This window comes from Strix aluco, chromosome 11, assembly GCF_031877795.1.
Source record: "Strix aluco isolate bStrAlu1 chromosome 11, bStrAlu1.hap1, whole genome shotgun sequence".
In the NCBI taxonomy this organism is placed as follows: Eukaryota; Metazoa; Chordata; class Aves; order Strigiformes; family Strigidae; genus Strix; species Strix aluco.
Window position 1 is genome coordinate 17,190,048 of NC_133941.1, and position 18,612 is coordinate 17,208,659.

The window sequence follows — 18,612 nt, forward strand, 5'->3', positions numbered from 1 at the left end:
TTTTGATAATTAGGACGTTTTTCTGCTGGTCTTACCTTGGTCATATGTCTGCATAGCGGAGACCTGTGCCATGTGTGTTGGAGGAGCAGTCCCTGCTGGGAGACTGTCCTGCTAGGGGTAAAAAGGGGACACAGAACAAGCAAATGCCTCTTGATGCCAAAAGTAAAACTGGGACCTGAACCAAAATTCATCTCGGTGTCATGCTAGGGCCATTACCCTGGGCTGATCCACTTTGCTTGTAGCAGAGCTGACACCTTGTGATACCCACTGAGAAACGAGAAAGTCCTTAGCATAAACTCCTGACTGTAACCTAAGCGAGGGACGAACTGCTCTGTGAACAGGCTCTGTCTGACTTCTCTCACACTTGCCTCGGATGCAGTAACTCTTAATACCCCACACTATCCTCTTCTCTCCCAAATCCCCTAAATATCAGCTGGGCTGGAGACAGCCTGTGCCTGGGCTACTTCCCGCTTGGGGAAGTGTGTGTTTGATGGTCAGCCAGTGGGCAGGTAGAGAGCTGCAGCCTTTCCCTAGTGGGAGCATGAAGGTGGCTCCCCTCTCTACCTGCTCACTGAGGGATTTCTCTTTTTGTTCTGAATGTGTAGAAATGTGATGATTTTGACACAACCAGGTTTGATAGGAGAAGCTGAAATCACTCACAGGCTTCACTAGTAATCAAGGTGAGACAACGAGATGTTACCTTAGGAAAGGAGATTTCAGTATGCTGCGTTCTTGGCAACGAAGGGTTGTATGGGGAGGTGGGTTGTGCAGCGAGCAGAGGGCTCTGCCCCACTCTGCCTTGCTGTTGCTGGGTCCCCATCATGGCCATGACACTGCTCGATGCAGCAGGGCTGGCTGAGCAGCCCCTGGCTGGGCGCTTCTGCTGTTGCTGCATTCCCTGCTAAGCCCGAGTGGAGTCTCTCCAGTTGCAGGAGGTGCCAGGCACAGACTCTTGTGCTTGAAGGTGTGACTGATCTTTTCCCAGAACACAGGTACTTGCAGAGCTGCTTGTTTTGTTTTAGATGTGCTCACTTCCTGCAGCCTTTGCTCTTTATGTCAGCATCTGGTGTTCTGTCTAGATAAAGCACATACATCTGTCTGTGTCTGGACTGTCCTCCCTCTTCAGCATCTTGATCTTGGTGTTTTCTATTTAATATATAAAGATCTCTCTGTGGATCCCAGTTCTGCTGTCTACCCCAAGGGTAGGCAGTCCTCCTTGTCTCATTACACCATAGTAGTCTAGAGAGAAGGCAATGTAGTAAGCAATACAGCAATGAAATTTTGAACAGAATGACATTTTTTCCCCTACAGTAAAAAGACGTCTCCCATGCTTTGTGCACCCACATGGAGCAGAGCATTTAGAAAGCAGGCAAGCAGGCATGTAGCTTAGCTGGAGGCACTGCCATGCGATCTGCTAGTGTACTGCAGACAGCTTGGAAGTCTTACTCAAGATGTAGGATTAGGGTAAATTCCTAGCACAAGATAGTCTGAGTTAGACAGGGGACAGGTGCCCTGAGGCTGGGATTGTCACTTGGCTTGGTGGGTCCTTACACAGAGGCTGCTGTGTGCTGCAGACAGCAGAGTGCTAGAGCTGTCATGTGCCCATGGTGAGAATGTTGAGGATAGCCTGCTATCTGTGCTTGAAGGAAGGGTTTGATTAGGAGCTGTCTCATAAACGTGTGGTTATTGAATGAGTGGCTCCTTCAGTACGTATGAGCCATCTCCATATATGTGCCAACTGCATCTGTCCTGGGCAGGCATGCAGCTGGTCTAAAGGAGAGCAGATGAGCTTTCCTCATCACAAGCTTTCCTCATTAAGCTTTTCCTAAATTTCTCCTTGCATGGAGCAATTCTCCAACAGTGTTAAACACAGCAGCAGGGGTGAGTCAAGCAGATCTTGTCAAGGCTGCCCTATTTTTTTTTCTTTTTGGTTTTATTATAAACTGAATCCACTGTGTCACAGGGCACAGTGCTGTTCCCAGCCGGACTGATGACAGCCAATAGCTGCCCAGGCATGGTATGTATTGTGTGGTAGCTGGGGAGAACCTCCTGTTCCCAGCGTCTCCAGCCTCTCTGGGGCTTGTTGCCATGAAATTGTGGAACTTAACTGAAGGATGATTGGCCTGTGAAAAAATAATTTTAACCACTGATTAACTGAGTTTACTTATGCATGTCTCATTGTCTTCAGAAGTTGGTGAGGCCATAAATTTAGCAAGACAGAGTGTCTAACTCAAGTTCTTAAATGGGAAGCAAGGTGACCTGGTGTAATAAACAGTGATACCTTCCCGAGGGAGTAATGGGTGTTATGGTCCAGATGTAAACCTGTCCCGAGGCATTGGAGGGCATGTTGAGACCTATGCAGGCGGGCTGGGGTTCTTGCACCTCTTTGGGAAGTGTCTGGTGTTGCTCTGGATAAGAGATGAGGTTAGGCAGCCCTTGGACTTGACTTCTTGAGATGGAGGTGTTGGCAACACTCTGCCTAGCCTGGGGCTCTGCACAGCTTTCTGTTGCAAGAGCATGTCTCTCATTTGCTCAACTTTGCTTAGCTCATCTCAAGATAAGTCTTAATATTGTTTAACGCAGGTTTTCAGCCAAACCACGGGACAACAGTTTAACGGTTACTGTAGCTTCAGATGTTGCCGAACTATTGTGGGTAGTGGAAGAGCTGTACTGGAACATGGAGGGTTTTTAAACACCAGCCTGGGTCTTGAATAATAATTAGGGCTGCTAACGAGTAGCTGTCCCACCAGTTACTTGTCTTGCAAGCTTCAATTGTCCTGTGAATAAAACAATTTTTATTTGAATTAATCTCAAAGTAGAGGGTGCTTGAAGGAGTAAAACACCTTGGCTGTTCGTGCTGCAGTGAGCTCACTGCAACCTGGGGTTGCTTTTTTCTGCATGGCACCCACCCTGCCAGGCCTCAGGTCCTGGCCTCCACCTCTGGGGGGGTGCAGTGGCCCCAGCCCAGCCCTGGGCTGCCCAGGGTGGGGGAGCAGCACAGCTGGGCCCTGCCGGGCAGGAGGGGAGGGACGTGGAGATGACTGTATGCCTCTGGATGTGTGTCGAGGGAGGTGAGAAGGTGGGTGAGGTCACTGGAGGCTCAAACTGATGGTCTTAGCATGGCTCTGCTCTTCCTTCTGCAGCCTGCAAGCAGATCCTAGCAGCCTCTGTGCCTGTTCCTGCGCTGCCCTCTTGTTCACTGGTATTTTCAGACACTGCTGAGTAAAGCAGGCAGGATACCCTCCCAAGCAAGCCTTCATCAAGAAGAATGAGATGGCTTAATTACAACCAGACAAAGCCTTAAGGATCACAGCCTCCAGTAAGCCACAGACGCCTCTGGTTGCTCAGCCCAGTGTGGCCACTGCAGCTTGGAGTGGGACCACGCAGGGAACTGGCTTTACAGCTCTCTTGTGCTGGGTGAGATCATGTTGGGGGGGACAAGAAAATAGACCAGTGTCCCAGCATGAATCAGCCATCCATTTATATACAGCTACTGCTTCTCCAGTGGTACCAGGCAGTCCTGCAGGGTGATGGGCTGCAGGGATAAAGGACTGACTCTCCTCTTGTGACAGGAGGGTTTATGCTGGGCGGTTGTGGCTGCCTACTGTTTGTGAGAGAAGAACAAGACCCCAGATTTGAGCTATAGAGCTTCCCTACTGTCTGGGCATTCAGGCCTGAAGATCTGGTAGCTAGATCGTGACTGTTCAAGCTTTTTGGTTTGGAGGTTCAGGCTTTATCTCTGTGAATTGAAGAGATGAGGCTACAAACAAGCATTTTCTGATTTGATGCCTTTTCAGATTTGCTATTGCAGTTCTCTTGCATTTTTAAAGGATTTTTGCTAGATTACTATATGATTCACTGTAGGCTTCCTTTTCCATCTGTTTTAAGCTGAACTTCATGATGGCACATGGTTGTGCTGTGGTGGTGCTGACTGCCTGCCAGCAGCTTTGAACGTGGTGGCCATGCTTCAGCTCAGTGAAAAGCTCAAAGAACAGTAAAGCTTTTAAAGGTCCCTAAGGGATCTCTGAAACCACATAACTTACAATACACTGACCATGAAAGACACTGGCAGACTGAAACCACAGTAGCCATGAGGAAAAGAAACCCCAAACATGCAGAAACTAATTATTCAAATACAAAATCCATGAGGGACCAGGTTTCCCTAGGTCTGCTGTTGATGGAGCTCCTTTCATGGCAGAGGAAACAAAGTTGCTCACAAATTAGAAACCAAGTGAGTGAAAAAATTTCTGCATTGTCTGCAACTATTTTCTAGTAGAGTAAGGCAGAGAAAGAATCACAGAATCATCTAGGTTGGAAAGGACCTTGAAGATCATCTAGTCCAACCGTTAACCTAGCACTGACAGTTCCCAACTACACCATATCCCTCAGCGCTATGTGGACTCTACTCTTAAACACCTCCAGGGATGGGGACTCCACCACCTCCCTGGGCAGCCCATTCCAACGCCTAACAACCCCTTTTGGAAAGAAATGCTTCCTAATATCTAGCCTAAACCTTCCCTGGTGCAACTTGAGGCCATTACGTCTAGTCCTATCGCTTATTACTTCGTTAAAGAGGCTCATCCCCAGCTCTCTGCACCCTCCTTTCTGGTAGTTGTAGAGGGTGATGAGGTCTCCCCTCAGCCTCCTCTTCTCCAGACTAAACAACCCCAGTTCCCTCAGCTGCTCCTCGTACGACATGTGCTCCAGACCCTTCATCAGCTTCGTTGCCCTTCTCTGGACACGCTCGAGTCATTCAATGTCCTTTTTGTAGTGAGGGGCCCAAAACTGAACACAGTATTGAGGTGCAGCCTCACCAGTGCCAAATACAGGGGTAAGATCCCTTCCCTGTCCCTACTGGCCACGCTATTTCTGACGCAAGCCAGGATGCCATTGGCCTTCTTGGCCACCTGGGCACACTGCTGGCTCATGTTCAGCCGGCTGTCAATCAACACCCCCAGGTCCCTCTCTGACTGGCAGCTCTCCAGCCACTCCTCCCCAAGCCTGTAGCGCTGCTGGGGGTTGTTGTGGCTGAAGTGCAGCACCCGGCATTTGGCCTTATTGAAACTCCTCCAGTTGGCCTCAGCCCATCGCTCCAGCCTGTCCAGATCTCTCTGCAGAGCCTCCCTACCCTTGAGCAGATCAACACTCCCACCCAACTTGGTGTCATCTGTAAACTTACTGAGGGTGCACTCGATCCCTTCATCTAGATCATCAATAAAGATGTTAAACAGGAGTGGCCCCAAAACCGAGCCCTGGGGGACACCACTCGTGACCGGCCGCCAACCGGATTTAACTCCATTCACCACCACTCTTTGGGCCCGGCCATCCAGCCAGTCTTTACCCAGCGAAGCGTGTGTCCATCCAAGCCACGAGCAGACAGTTTCGCTAGGAGAATGCTGTGGAAAACAGTGTCAAAGGCCTTACTAAAGGCTAAATGTGAATTTCTATCTAGTATCTGCTGTGCCCCATGCTAATTCAGTGTGGCTATTGGAGGGTGGGACGGCGCACACAGCACCGCAGGGAAGAGGTGCTTTTGGGTGAGGATATAGTGTGAACGTCCACCTCTGTGGGATACCCTGCCAGGCCAGGGCTGCTGTTGCCCGTGAGACTGAATGCCCCTGAGCTGCTGGAGCTGAATGTGTGCTGCTGTGGGACTCTGCCTTAGGCAAGGTGCTACTCAGGGCAAGCATGGGCAGTAAGATTTGGCCTCACATCCAGGGTTACTTCCACTCTGGAGTTACCCCGCCGTACTCAGTCCCACTACATAGGGTGGTATCTTTGGACAAATGAGAAGGTGATGACTTAGCCTGCGTTATAACCCCTGCTCTGGGTTTCTCCAAACCTATCAGTTATGAGTCACTGTTTATTTACAAAATGCACGCAAATGGTATCAATACAGAGTAATTGTATTACAGACACTGGTGTTTGGACATCAGGCTGTGTTTGCAGAGCAGACACGGAGTAGTTGCACAATCTGTGTGAGTAGTCACCCACTCCTAAGAAAACCAGTCGGATATCTCAGTTTGTCTACATGACCTATTGCTTTAGCCCAATGATTTAACTCTCTGTGGTTGCTTTTGCTACGTAAGGGGTTTGATTTTCCTCCTCCTCTACTGCATAAAAGCATTAGGTCAAGCTGTAAGAGCATCACACCTGCACATCTGGATTTTACTTGGGAAGGGGAGGGGTTGTATAAAAGATATGTTTAACTTAAAACAATTTAATGAATTTACTAGTGATTTTAATGCTAAAGCCTCTTCTCCATGGTCTAAGCCCAGAGGAACCACTGTGAGTGCTAACGTCACGAGCCGAGCAGCAATGACAGCTCATCTCAGGGGCAGTGTTTGGGGCTGTACCACACTGAACAAGGACATTCACCTGTGTAAGAACTTATGGTGTGGTTGGCACCTTTAGCTTATAATCATGTCATCTGGAGGTGAGATGGGGGTACGTCTTTATAGCAGCAAGGAATTGTTCCCGTAACTGTGCAAGAAACATGTATAAAGGAGTTGCAGTAAAATCATACTTTCGCTGCTTGGTTGAAGTTGTAAGAACGAGGCAGCCCACTCCAGAGGTGTGGCAGAAAATCTGCTCTAGCATAGTCCTGAGCTAAGATAACAGACAACAGGTAGTTGTTGGGCTAGCACAAGAGAGTTGGGAGTCTTTGTTTATAATTAATGTAAATAAGCCATTATGGAAGATTCTCATACTCCTCTTCTTTGGGTCATTTTTATCCATGACACCAGTGATTGCAACATCAGCGTGACTAATTCCATGCATGGGATTTATCTAAGACGTCTGTTTCATCCGAGGTTAGACTGTTTGTTTGCACAGTGTGTTGTAATACTTCACAAACAAGAAGCAGAGCAGCCCTGTGCAGAGGTGTCTGCCCTCTCTGGAGATGGTGGCCCATCCTCTGCTCAGGTTCACAAGAGACAGCAGGAAGAACTAAATGCATGAGACACTTTGAGAAACAAGCCTGTAAAATCCCACACCACCAGGCGAGGAGGCTTTGTTTTGCGCAAACAAAACTGAGCCTCGAATACTTGAGTCTTGGCTGACTGTATGTGACAAGCAAGTCAGACTAAACGTCCATCCAGCTAGCAGCAGACACTAAGGGAAGATGCTGGTATGCACTATGCTCCCGGCAGTCCCCTGAGCCAGAGGATACATCCCAGGACATCAAAGTTCTGGTGAACCCATTCTGCATTGATCTGTCTAACCCTTTTATGAACTTGATTGGTTTAGATCCAGAACTTGGCAATGAGTTAGGCAGTTGTGTATCATTTGGAGATGAACTTCCTTCAAAGACATTAGTATTGTGTGTTTGATGTCAGCTGCACTTTCTTGCCCTCTAAACTCTAGGGTAGCATATCACGCTGTTGTAAAACTTGCTGGTCTTTACAGCTCACAGTTTGAAAGGCGTAAGATTTCATTTTGGCTAAGTATACTGTAATGTCAACAGCTTGCATTTCTGACATCTTTTGTCATGGTGTAAGTATTTATGGCAACTATGTTACGCTGGAGGGGTTTTTCCCTGAAGGTCAGGACAGTTGCAGATGAAATAGCCTATCCCTCCCTGTGCCAGTCCCTTACTGTACCTCTGCAATTTCCAATAAACGTTTGCTGATTAGAAAAGTTACCCTTGGAGTAATTTGACAGAACAAAATGCTACCAACCCAAATTGTTCAAGAAATTGACTTAACAAGTTGGGTCTTTCTGCTCTGCCTTTGTGGTGCACCTAGGTTTGCGATGAGGGCATTCTGCATAATTGGGAAAACAAAACACTGGATGCACTTAGCATGAAGTTCTCCTACCCCCTGAAATCAGGCACCAGCTCTCTTCAGGTGAATACAAAATACTGAAAGATGAATAATAGAAGTAACAGGAGTTGGAAACAACTGGCCTGGCACCTCTGCTCTAATTATAACAGTGTTCAGCCACTGCCCATGCTTGGCAGAGATACTGTCTTCTGTGAACGAAGCACCCAGCTTGAACCAGTGCTTGGCCGTTCTCCAGCGCCTGGTTTATGTGGCACTTCTCTGGGCAGGCAGTGCCTTTCTCATGCTGGTTCTCCAGGGAAGTCCCTCACACAGGGCAAGTTTCAGTAGACCACTTCCTCATTCTGCTCTCTGCTTCTATTTGCACAGGTTAAAAGTTACCACAAGCTTGAAAACTGGGCAGTAGCCACGCGGCTCTTGAACTGGTGTAAGTATGAATGCAGCTATGGTGGAGGCTGTGGAGCCTGCCCACATCACCTGAGGGTCTGGTCCTTCTGTGCAGTGCTGGTTATTCAAGAAACCAAGCAACCCCTGAGGAGCAGTTGAGTGTGATATTCCCCCTGTTCTCTTGGCTGCTTGAAGCACCCTGAAGCCCAGAAGGTATTTTCCATTCAGCTGCAGTGGCAGGCTGTGTAGATAAATATATACATATTCAGCAGGCTGAGCAGGTCTGGACTTTGTCTGTTCTGCCTCCCCTTCCCAGATGCTTCCTTCTGTGCCTCAGTAAAGCAGGATATGGTGTCACTTTTGGTTTTGTCTTTGTAAGAATAAACAAAACAGAAGGCCGAAAGCCAGCTACTTAAAATACATTCCACTGCTGTGACTGGGAAAAAAATCTCTACTTCAGATACAGACATCCACTGTTTGCACTGCTCATCCTCCTGGCAGGGGTTATGCGCTTTGTCTGCCTCACTTGGTTTGAGCCTAACCTTTCTGATCTTTCTATTTTTGAGATGCCTGATATGCTGTCCCTTCCTCCTATGGATCTCAGGTTCCAGCTGCTTCCCAAATCTCCAGACGTTGATAAAAAAGATCTCATACAATGGGTCAAGGTACTGTGATAGACAAGAATGCTCTTGGTCTTGATAGGGCTTGGTTTATCTATCAGGTGCATTGCGAACCTGGCATTGAGCTGAAAGACAGAGGTGTGTGTCTGCTCTCCAAGATGAAGTAAACCTGACCAGGCAATGCAGGGGCTGGGTAACTGTCATGGTTAGGGCCCAGTTGGCAACTAAACACCATGCGGTCACTTGCTCACTCCTCCCCCCTGAGTGGGATGGGGAAGAGAAAATACAACAAAAGGCTCCTGGATCGAGAGGAGGACGGGGAGGGCTCACTCACCAGTTATGGTCATGGGCAAAAGATAAGAGTCAACTTGTTCAAAAATCATCAATTTAATTTGAACACCACTACCACTGCTAATTTACCAATTAAATCAGAGTAGGACAGTGAGAGATAGAACCACATCTTAAAAACACCTTCCCACCACCTCTCCCTTCTTCCCATGCTCAGCTTTGCTCCCAAGGAGTCCTCCCCCGTGCTCCAGAGTGGGGTCCCTCTCACAGGAGACAGTCCTCCACAAACTTCCCTGACATGAGTCCTTCCTGCAGGCTGCAGCTCTCCATGAACTGCTCCAGCGTGGGTCCTTTCCACAGGGTGCAGTCCTTCAGGACCAGACTGCTCAAGTGCGGCTTCCCCCAGAGTCCCGGCCTTCTTTGGGCGCAGCCGCCTGCTCTGGTGTGGGGTCCTCCACGGGCTGCAGGTCGGCATCTGCTCCACCAGTGACCTCCATGGGCTGTGGGGGGACAGCCTGCCTGCTCACGACGGGCTGCAGGGGGGTCTCTGCTGTGGCACAGCTCCCCCACTCCTTCTTCACTGACCTTGGTGGCTGCAGAGGTGTTTCTGCTCTGCTCTGTCTTGCTCAGCAGGTTCTTCCCCTCTTCAATATGTTGTTCACAGAGGTGTTACCACCATCGCAGATTGGCTCAGCTCTGACCTGGAGCCAGGGAAGCTTCTAGAAGCTTCTCACAGGAGCCACCTCTGTAGCCCCTGCCCTGCTCCCAGCACCCCACCACACACAGGCCCAGCACAGTGACTTGTGGTGGGAAATAAATTCTTCTGGGAAGGCCTGAGGTGCTGCAGGGGACAGTGGCTTCTCCTACACCTCAGGATGACTCAGAGCAGAACATCCCAAACTCCCTGCAGCTGCAGTGCCTCTTTTTTTGACTTGTCTGTCTTCCTGTAACAACCAGCTGCTTTCTTCCCCTTTTTGCTTTCACAGGAGAAAATGGAACGAGTCACTTCCTGGAGGCAGAGATGGGAGAGGTGGCTGCGATTGCTGGGTCCTGGCTCCCCACCCCAAAGGCTTTGCCCTGCTGCCAGCAACTGCACATTGCTTGCTGTTCCTTGGCTTGTGTGAACACGTGGTAAGCTTCACCCTTGGAGCAAGCCTAAACTGCTGCAAATTTTCTGGAGATAAAGTGAAAGCCAAAAACTGAATATGGACACTTTTTGAGGATCAGAACATGATAGGAACTGGCTTGTTGGCTGAAACTGTGTTTCGGGTGGGGGATTCATGTCCATTTGCAAAAGTCTGAAGCTAGATCGTGAAATACACTCTTCTCCTCCCATTTCCCAGCCCTTCATGCAGTATTAAAGCTCTAGAACAGTGTGTTGAAGGACTCATGCTTAGACAGAACCCATTCTGTAGAGGAAATACTGTACAGTAATGTTTGTGCTGCTCCCTTGTCCTGCTGCTGACGAATCTCCCTCTGTTGACAAGCTCTTCATTCATTGGCATGATAGTGGCAAGCCTGCTTCTAGCACCGTTTCCAAACTTAGCCAATGCTTAGAACAGATTGTAAAAGAACAGGAACCTGGGACTGCCAACAGGGCAAGCTCAGGGGTTGTCTGGGCTCTCAGCTGTCTGCTGGGTCTCTGTCACCTCAGAAATAGCCTCCCCTGTTAGAGAGCTCGCCAAACACTGCAGCCAACCTGCCCCAAACCAGGCTGCGAGAGAGAAGCAGGAGCTCAGATACCGGCTGCCCCAGGCAGGTCCTTTGCATTGATCCTGCTGGCATGAAGACAGTTTATGCCACACAACGGCTTGCTGCAATGTGTTTTAACAAGGGAAACCCTTTCCCCCTGCTTGGCAGAAGTATTCATAGCACCTCGGAAAGGTTAGTTTGCTACCAGGGAGCTTTTCCAGCTGCAGGACGGATCTCAGGGCATCTGAGGAGTCCTTGTTCACAGACCCTTAAAGGCTGGCCTGAAGGTGCTTTATCAGTATCGTGGCAGTGCCTGGAGCTTTGGGTCAGTAGAGCTTATGTGGACACATAAAGCGGGCTCAGGAAAAACTGCTGCCAGCTCTTCAGATCCAGAGAGGGCAAATTTCTTACTGCGCCCCCTTCCCTTTCTGGTCAAATACAAGAAACAAAAGGCAAAACGCCTTCCTCCCAGTTAAACTCCTGCAGGGCTAGAGAAGCCAACGGATGAAGGGCGCAATGCAGCCAGCGCTGTGGAGGGAGCGCACTAAAAGGTTGGAGCACATCATGGCTCCATGTGCTTGGAGCCATGGGCTCTCCCACCCCCGCCGTGCCCCCGGGCACCGTGGCGGGGCTGGTCCCCTGGGCTGGCCACTCTCCCAGCTGCAACCCCGGGCTGGCGCTGCCCGTGCTGGCAGCAGCCCTGGCCGTGGCCCTGCCACCGCCACCCACCGCCAGAGCTCAACAGCCCCGCGTTGTCCCGCCCGCACCTGCACCTCCGAGGCTGCGGGGGACGGGGCTGGACCCAGCGCGGCACATGGCAGAGAGAGCAGAGACAGTCGCTCCGGAGGGAGTAGAGCCCAACAGCCCTGGAAATAAATAGGGTCCAATAGAGTTAGTAAGAAATAGAGTCTAACAGAGTTACGAATACATAAAGTCTAACGGATTTTGTAATAAATAGAGCCTAATAGAGTTAGTAATAAACAGAGCCTAGCAGAGTAGGAAACAAACTGTTTGAACAGTAAACCTGTCCCAGTTGTCCTGTCCTGTCTGGACAGTGGAAAACACTGTTCTTACACAGTTGTGTGGCTTTAATATTCCCACCTGTCCTTTAGTGGTCTCAGCAAGACAGACATCCCAGCACAACCATGCGCCAATGTCATGGTAGTGCCAAGAGGTCCAGCAAAGGCTGAGCTCCTGTTGGCACTGCATGGAAGAGCAGCCAGGCGCCTCTTTCTGAGGGTGAGATGTCAGAAGGGGAAATGATCCGTGCAAGGAAGCAACTGGTTTGACTGGTGGGCAGTGGGCTGCACCGCCTCTCCAGTTCTGTCTGCCTTGAAATGGCTTGGAAATACAAAGGACCGCTGTCCCCCCACGCAGTTAAATTCACTGCTGAAGGGTCTGGCTTTAGGAACTCTACAAGCTGTGCAGAGAGGAGAAGGAGGCTGTGGGGGAGATGGTTAAGAAGATGCTGTGGAGTTAATGCTGGTTTGAACACTGCAAACAGATGCACGTAAAGGCAGCAAATGCAACAGATACTTGGTTTTGTCCTGTGGTCTGTCCTGGTCATGTTGAGCTGCGTTTCCTCTCCGCAGCATGCAGGAATGGTGTGGAAAGGAGCGCAGAGGGCCACCCTGGGTCTTCAGGAGGTGCAAGGCCACTGGGAGCACAGAGCTTTAGAAGGACCAGAGGGCTGTGTGCTTGCCTGTGCTGACCCAACTCAGTGCTGTCAACAGGGGTTTCTCTAGAAAGGTCGATGTCCTCCTGCCCACGCTGTGCTCAGCATGCCGGAGTGTGGGTCCTTTTGGCTTTTCCATGTAATACTCTGCGTGGAAGCTTGATACCCTTTAGCAGGGGCAGACTGATACCCTCCTCTAATCTGCAGAGTGAGGCCACAGACTTTGGATATTTTGGGACAAAGACTTTCAACAAGATTATAGGCTTAAAACTTAAAGCCAGATGTGATCCAGCCTAGTGATCAACGTTGATTGGAAAGCAGGCTAATGGCCGGAGGTGAAGAGCTCGAAGCACGCTCCTCTGGCACTGTTCAGGCTGACAATACCTTGCTGGTTTATGAGGTGGGTGGTGTTGGATGGTGCAGCATTACCTGTGCAGGCCAGACCCGCCCCAGCACCAAGGTCTGTGCAGCAATGCCCCTGCTGCGTGCGGACGCTGGGCACATGCCCCGTGACCAGGGAACTCCATGTCCCAAAGGTCTCAGCTCCACTCCTGTGAACTCAGCTAGCATTCTCCTACTGCCAGTCTCCGTGGACTTTGGATTCTGGGTTGATGCAATGGTGAGTTCAGCGAAGTCTGAACTCCGCTCACCCCTGCAGGCAATAGCAGAGAAAGTTCAGGGACTGAAAGCAGCCACCTGCCCTGGGGCAGCAAGATCAGCAGAGCTGGGACCACCTGCATCCGCAGATATTTTAAAGGTGGGTTTGATCTACATTTGTGTAACAGATTTGAAGGTCTGACAGTGGCTTAAGACACTAGAACCAATGTAAGTGGTCAGAGACAACTTTGTAGATGCCCAGAAAGCTGCTGATGGGATTCTGGCTGGATCCAGCTCGCCAGCATTTCTCACTCCTGAATCTTTCTCCTCCTTTAGGCTAGTTCTGGAAATTGTATGTATGTATGAGCTCCCCTCCCTCCACCTCTCTTGGGTGGCTGAAGAACTGTACAGCTTCACACAGGGAGTAGCAGTGTACTCCTCTGGTGCTCCTGGATGTGTCCTGGTGTCAGTATGTCTCTGTCCCCTTGTCACCCTTCCCCTCATGACTTCAGCTATACGGATGAGCGGTGAAAATAGTACAAATCACCTGCAAAGACAAGGCAGCAAATAAAATACAGTACTGCGATTAACAGGGCACTTTCTGGCTCTCTGCCTAGCAGATGTTTCGGATCTGAGACAGACAAATTTTCTTTTAGTGGCCCAAGCAGCTCCAGAGTCTGGGCTCTGCCGACTGTTTGCTTTACAACAGCAAAGCACCCCTGCATGCCGAGTGCTGAGGAGGGGTGACAGGCTCCCCCAGCCCTGTCAGCCTTTTCCAGTTGTTGCTATAATCAGCTCAACCTTCCTCCCTCTTTTCAAGGCTCTGATAACAAGCACCTAGGACAGCCAGGTGACCTTTGGCTGAACTTCCTCTTTAAACTACCATGGCTTTTGCTTCATTGCCTAGTTGTTACGCAGCAGTAAAGATCCCTTCGATAGCAGCAGAGTCTGCTCCCCTCCCCTTTCCCCTTTTACTTACACAGGATCAAAGCTCACTGAATTTGCTTAAACACATTGCATTTAGGTCAGTGAGAGATTTACTTGAGGAAAAGGGGGTTTTGTCTTGTCTTTTTCTTAACTCCGTAATAGAGGAAAATAAGCCACAAAGGCAGGTGGGAGAAAAAACTGTGGGCTATGAATAAATGGGTTTGGCACACATGGGAGGATGAAGTCATTAATAAGAGAGAAAATCCGTGATGTGGCAGCAAGCTACATCTTCAGCCAGTGTAAAGCAGCATCTCCCTGTGGAAGCAATGGGACCACGTCATTGTCATCAGCTGAGCTCCTTGGTGGACCTGGTCCCCTCTGCAGTGCCTAAACTGTCTGCAGCTGCCTCCTTCCACAGCAGCAAGGGAAGTAGGGACGGCAAGTCTCTGGACTACATTGATCTTCTTCACCTGCACTGGTGAAGACATGGGCAGTGGGACTGAGCGCACCCTCAGCAAGTTCACCAACGACACCAAGCTGTGTGGTGCAGGCGACACGCTGGAGGGAAGGGATGTGCCATCCAGAAGGACCTGGACAGGCTGGAGAGGGGGGCCTGTGCAAACCTCATGGAGTTCAACAAGGCCAAGTGCAAGGTCCTGCACATGGGTCAGGGCAATCCCAAGCACAAATCCAGGCTGGGTGAGGAGTGGATTGAGAGCAGCCCTGAGGAGAAGGACTTGGTGGTATTAGTGGACAGAAAACTGACTGTGAGCCAGCAAGTGTGCTCACAGCCCAGAAAGCCAACTGTGTCCTGGGCTGCATGAAGAGAATTGTGGCCAGCAGGTCGAGAGAGGGGATTCTCTCCCTCTTGTGAGACCCCCACTGCAGTGCTGTGTCCAGATCTGGGGCACCCAACATAAGAAGGACACGGATCTGCTCAAGCAGGTCCAGAGGAGGCCACGAAGATGCTCAGCGGGCTGGAGCATCTCCCCTGTGAGGACAGGCTGAGAGAGTTGGGGTTGTTCAGCCTGGAGAAGAGAAAGCTCCGGGGAGAGCCTTCCAGTACTTAAAGGGGCTACAGGAAAGGTGGGGAGGGACTCTTTATCAGGTGGTATAGGGATAGGATGAGGGGTAACAGTTTTAAACTGAAAGAGGGTAGATTTAGATTAGATAGAAGGAAGAAATTCTTTACTGTGAGGGTGGTGAGGCCCTGGCACAGGCTGCCCAGAGGAGCTGTGGCTGCCCCGACCCTTTCAAGGCCAGGTTGGACGGGGCTTTGGGCAACCTGGTCTAGTGGAAGGTGTCCCTGCCCAGGGCAGGGGGGTGGGACTAGATGAGGTTGAAGGTCTCTTCCAACCCCAACCATTCTGTGATTCTATGAATTTTTGTCTCCTTGTAGCTGTCTGCTTAGGCTGCCTACAGCCCTGCTGTGCTCTCTGGATGCAAAGTAGCAATAACAGGGTGGCTGTTCCATCCCAGCCGGTTGGGTTGACATATACCAAAGCATGGCAGGGGTGGTGGCTCATGGGCCCTGCCTCCGTCTCTAGGGCGTCCTGGGATGGGACACAAAAGAGCTGTTGAAAACCCATGCTGGGATCGTGGTGGTAATGGACACAGGATGAGCTTGTTCTGAGAGTGCTGCTGGCAACTGGGAGACCTCGGTGTGGTTGCTGGTTCCATCTTGGCTTGTGCGCATTGCCTTGACCAACTCCACATCTCTTGGTGCTTCTTCCCACCACTGGTCTTGTTGAGAACCTCAGCTTTTCCAGGGAAACAGTCTCACCATGGCTTTTGGAAGCCTAGCACACTGTCCCCCAGTTGCCATATTCTTAAAACTGCGGAAGTATGTACAGCGACTGGTGTGCTCAGCAGTTTAAATATTAATAGGACACATGAGAACTGGGGTTTGCAATACAGAAGTGGTAAACATTTAGTTTAGTAGCTAAACTTAGACCCACTCACTCTAGCGAGAAGTTGAGGGCTTTCTGAATTGGGCTTGAAGTCAAAGGTTAGCTGTAATTTCACGCAAGAATGACCCACCTGAATTCTGCGTGGGTGCGATGTTGCGCGGTAACTTTGCTGCCCATGGCTGTGTGCTGCCTCGCAGCGTGCAGGGACCGCAGCCCTGGCAGGGCTGGCAGTGCAAGGCTCTGTCGTTATGTCAGAGGTGGCAGATCCTGGGGCTTCTGGTCTCTTCCTGATTCATGGTCATACAAATAACCCCAGGGAAGGACTTGCCGAGAATTACTATGGAATGTCTAGGCTGCAAGGTGGGAAGTGGTATTTGAAAGAGGCTAGCTCAACACTTCTTTCACCCAGAGTTATGGTGGTCTTAACAAAGAAGCTGGCTAGCTCGGCATGATTCATCTTTAATGAAATCATGTTGCACTTCATCCAATTTTCCTTCTTATTTCTGTATCTTTAGAAAACTGAAGGCTGGACGAGGCCTCAGCCTGCCCTCACGTGGTCATCTGAAGAAAAGCAGGAATCAGAGAATCACAGAATCATTCAGGTTGGAAAAGACCCTTGGGATCATCAAGTCCAACCATCAGCCCTACTCTACAAAGTTCTCCCCTACACCATATCCCCCAGCATCTCATCTAAACGACCCTTAAACACATCCAGGGATGGTGACTCCACCACCTCCCTGGGCAGCCTATTCCACTGTCTGACCACTCTTTCTGTGAAACTTTTTTTCCTAATGTCCAGTCTGAACCTCCCCTGTTGCAGTTTAAAGCTGTTCCCTCTTGTTCTGTCACTAATCACCTGTGAGAAGAGACCAGCACCAACCTCTCTACAATGTCCTTTCAGGTAGCTGTAGAGAGTGATGAGGTCTCCCTTCAGCCTTCTCCTCCTCAAACTGAACAGTCCCAGCTCCTTCAATCACTCCTCATAGGATTTATTCTCCAGGCCCTTCACCAGCTTCGTTGCCCTCCTCTGCACCTGCTCCAGCACCTCAATATCTCTCTTGTATTGAGGTGCCCAAAACTGGACACAGTACTGAAGGTGTGTCCTCACCAGTGCAGAGTACAGGGGGACTATCACCTCCCTACTTCTGCTGGTCACACTATTTCTAATACAAGCCAGGATGCCGTTGGCTTTCTTGGCCACCTGGACACACTGCCAGCTCATGTTCAGCTGCTTGTCAATTAGAATCCCCAGATCAATTAGATCCCCCAGGAGTCACTTTCCCGGCCGTGTTTCTTCGGCCGGTGGTGACACCGGGGTGCTGGCTGTGGCGGGGTGACAGGTCCTTCTCCCTGGCTGGGGCTTTGGGAGGGGGCTGGCTTCCAGGGCCACGGTTTCTGAGGGATGGGAAAATCCAGTGCTGCCCAAAGCCAGAGCAGGTAATTCCACAAAGACGTTCAGATGCTGGGACAGAGCCTGGCCGGCCCTGCCCTGGCTGAGCTGGGCTATCTCAAGACTCCATCCTCTCCCCCACAGGATCTGATGCGTGCTGGTTGCTCCGGAGGGCCCTTTTCTTCCAAAGACCTTGGCATGAATATTCTTGAATTCTTTTCCATTGTCATTTCTTCTGGACTGCTGCAGGTGTGAATGCCTGGCCAATGGGCTGCTTGATTGCTTGGGCTGATTCACATTAGAGAAAACTTCTTTTCCTTTTTTGCTGTTGATTAGGAGTGGGAATAAAATAACTTCTGGTCCAACTTCAGGACATCTTGGAATGTGTCTTGTGAAGGTTGTGTCTTGCTTGGTGGTGCTCCAGGAAGTGCCATGTTAGAGCCCATCCACTGCCCTATGCTGTAGCAGGCAGTTTTCAACAACAAAGACAGACCGGTGTAATTTGGAAGCAGTTTGTTAACACTGGAACACAAAGCTGGAGGATTCCCCGTGCGTTGAATGAAGCTGCCAGTTCCTTAATAACTGGAGAATAATCCGTTTGGTTTTTAACCCAATTTCACGTCACAGAATGAGCTCCCTCCAAAAAAACCTCAGCTTTTAAGTCACAAGGCCTCCAAGCAAGTAAGTGCTCTGCATTTGTGAACAAAGCAGGAGTGATTGGGATAAAGTGAACGGGAACATCTCCTGCCCAGAGGATGAAGAGGAAGGAACGCAACGTTTGACGGTCTGACAAGGAGCCTGTAAAATACAGGCGGGAGAACTCCGTGCAGTTCTGCTCTTCTTGGACTTCAAAGTTAGGAAGCACATCTGCTGATGATGTGGTAAGAACTGTACTGGGGAGAAGCCGCCTCGGCAGCAGTGCGGGCCATGTGCTACGTTATGAAAATTCGCAACTGGCCCCAGCTGGGCGAGGAGAGAGGCCACGATGCCAAGTCTGGAATTACACGGGTAAATAGTTCTTCATGCGCAGGAGGTGCCCCAGCCAAATCAGGGCATCCCAAATGGGGTTTTACACCAGGATTTTACACCCTTCAGGTGTTGAGGTGCAACCTGATTTGACCAATCACTTAATCACAAGAAAACTTTGCAATGCAACTCTATTCTGCAGTGTTCTCACAGCTTGTCTATTGCTCCAGACATCCCTGGAGTTAGCCCAGCTGGGTACTTGTGTATGGTGGTGGGAGGGTTTCAAAGCCATGTCAGAAGGGCTTGGATGCTGGTTGTGTCCCGGCTGCCCAGGGGTGTCTTTTATCCCTCACGGGCAGCTCTCAGCTCCACACAGCAC

General features: G+C 50.1%; 1 protein-coding gene across 11 annotated transcripts in view; it reads left to right on the forward strand.

Moving 5' to 3' along the window:
- POC1A (POC1 centriolar protein A) overlaps nucleotides 1–18,612 on the forward strand; it is a 93,690-nt gene that overhangs the window by 12,848 nt on the left and 62,230 nt on the right. For 5 of the 11 annotated variants that reach the window (XM_074836366.1, XM_074836364.1, XM_074836368.1 and 2 more), the window contains 5 exons: nucleotides 8,151–8,208; nucleotides 8,735–8,833; nucleotides 10,063–10,207; nucleotides 16,393–16,479; nucleotides 17,412–18,275. In XM_074836366.1, coding sequence (XP_074692467.1) covers nucleotides 18,195–18,275 — 81 coding nt within the window. In that variant the 5' untranslated portion in view covers nucleotides 8,151–8,208; nucleotides 8,735–8,833; nucleotides 10,063–10,207; nucleotides 16,393–16,479; nucleotides 17,412–18,194. Of the gene's footprint in view, nucleotides 1–3,143; nucleotides 3,320–7,745; nucleotides 7,848–8,150; nucleotides 8,209–8,734; nucleotides 8,834–10,062; nucleotides 10,208–16,392; nucleotides 16,480–17,411; nucleotides 18,276–18,612 lie in introns of all 11 variants that reach the window. The other 6 variants (XM_074836367.1, XM_074836365.1, XM_074836362.1 and 3 more) reach the window with 6 other exon arrangements.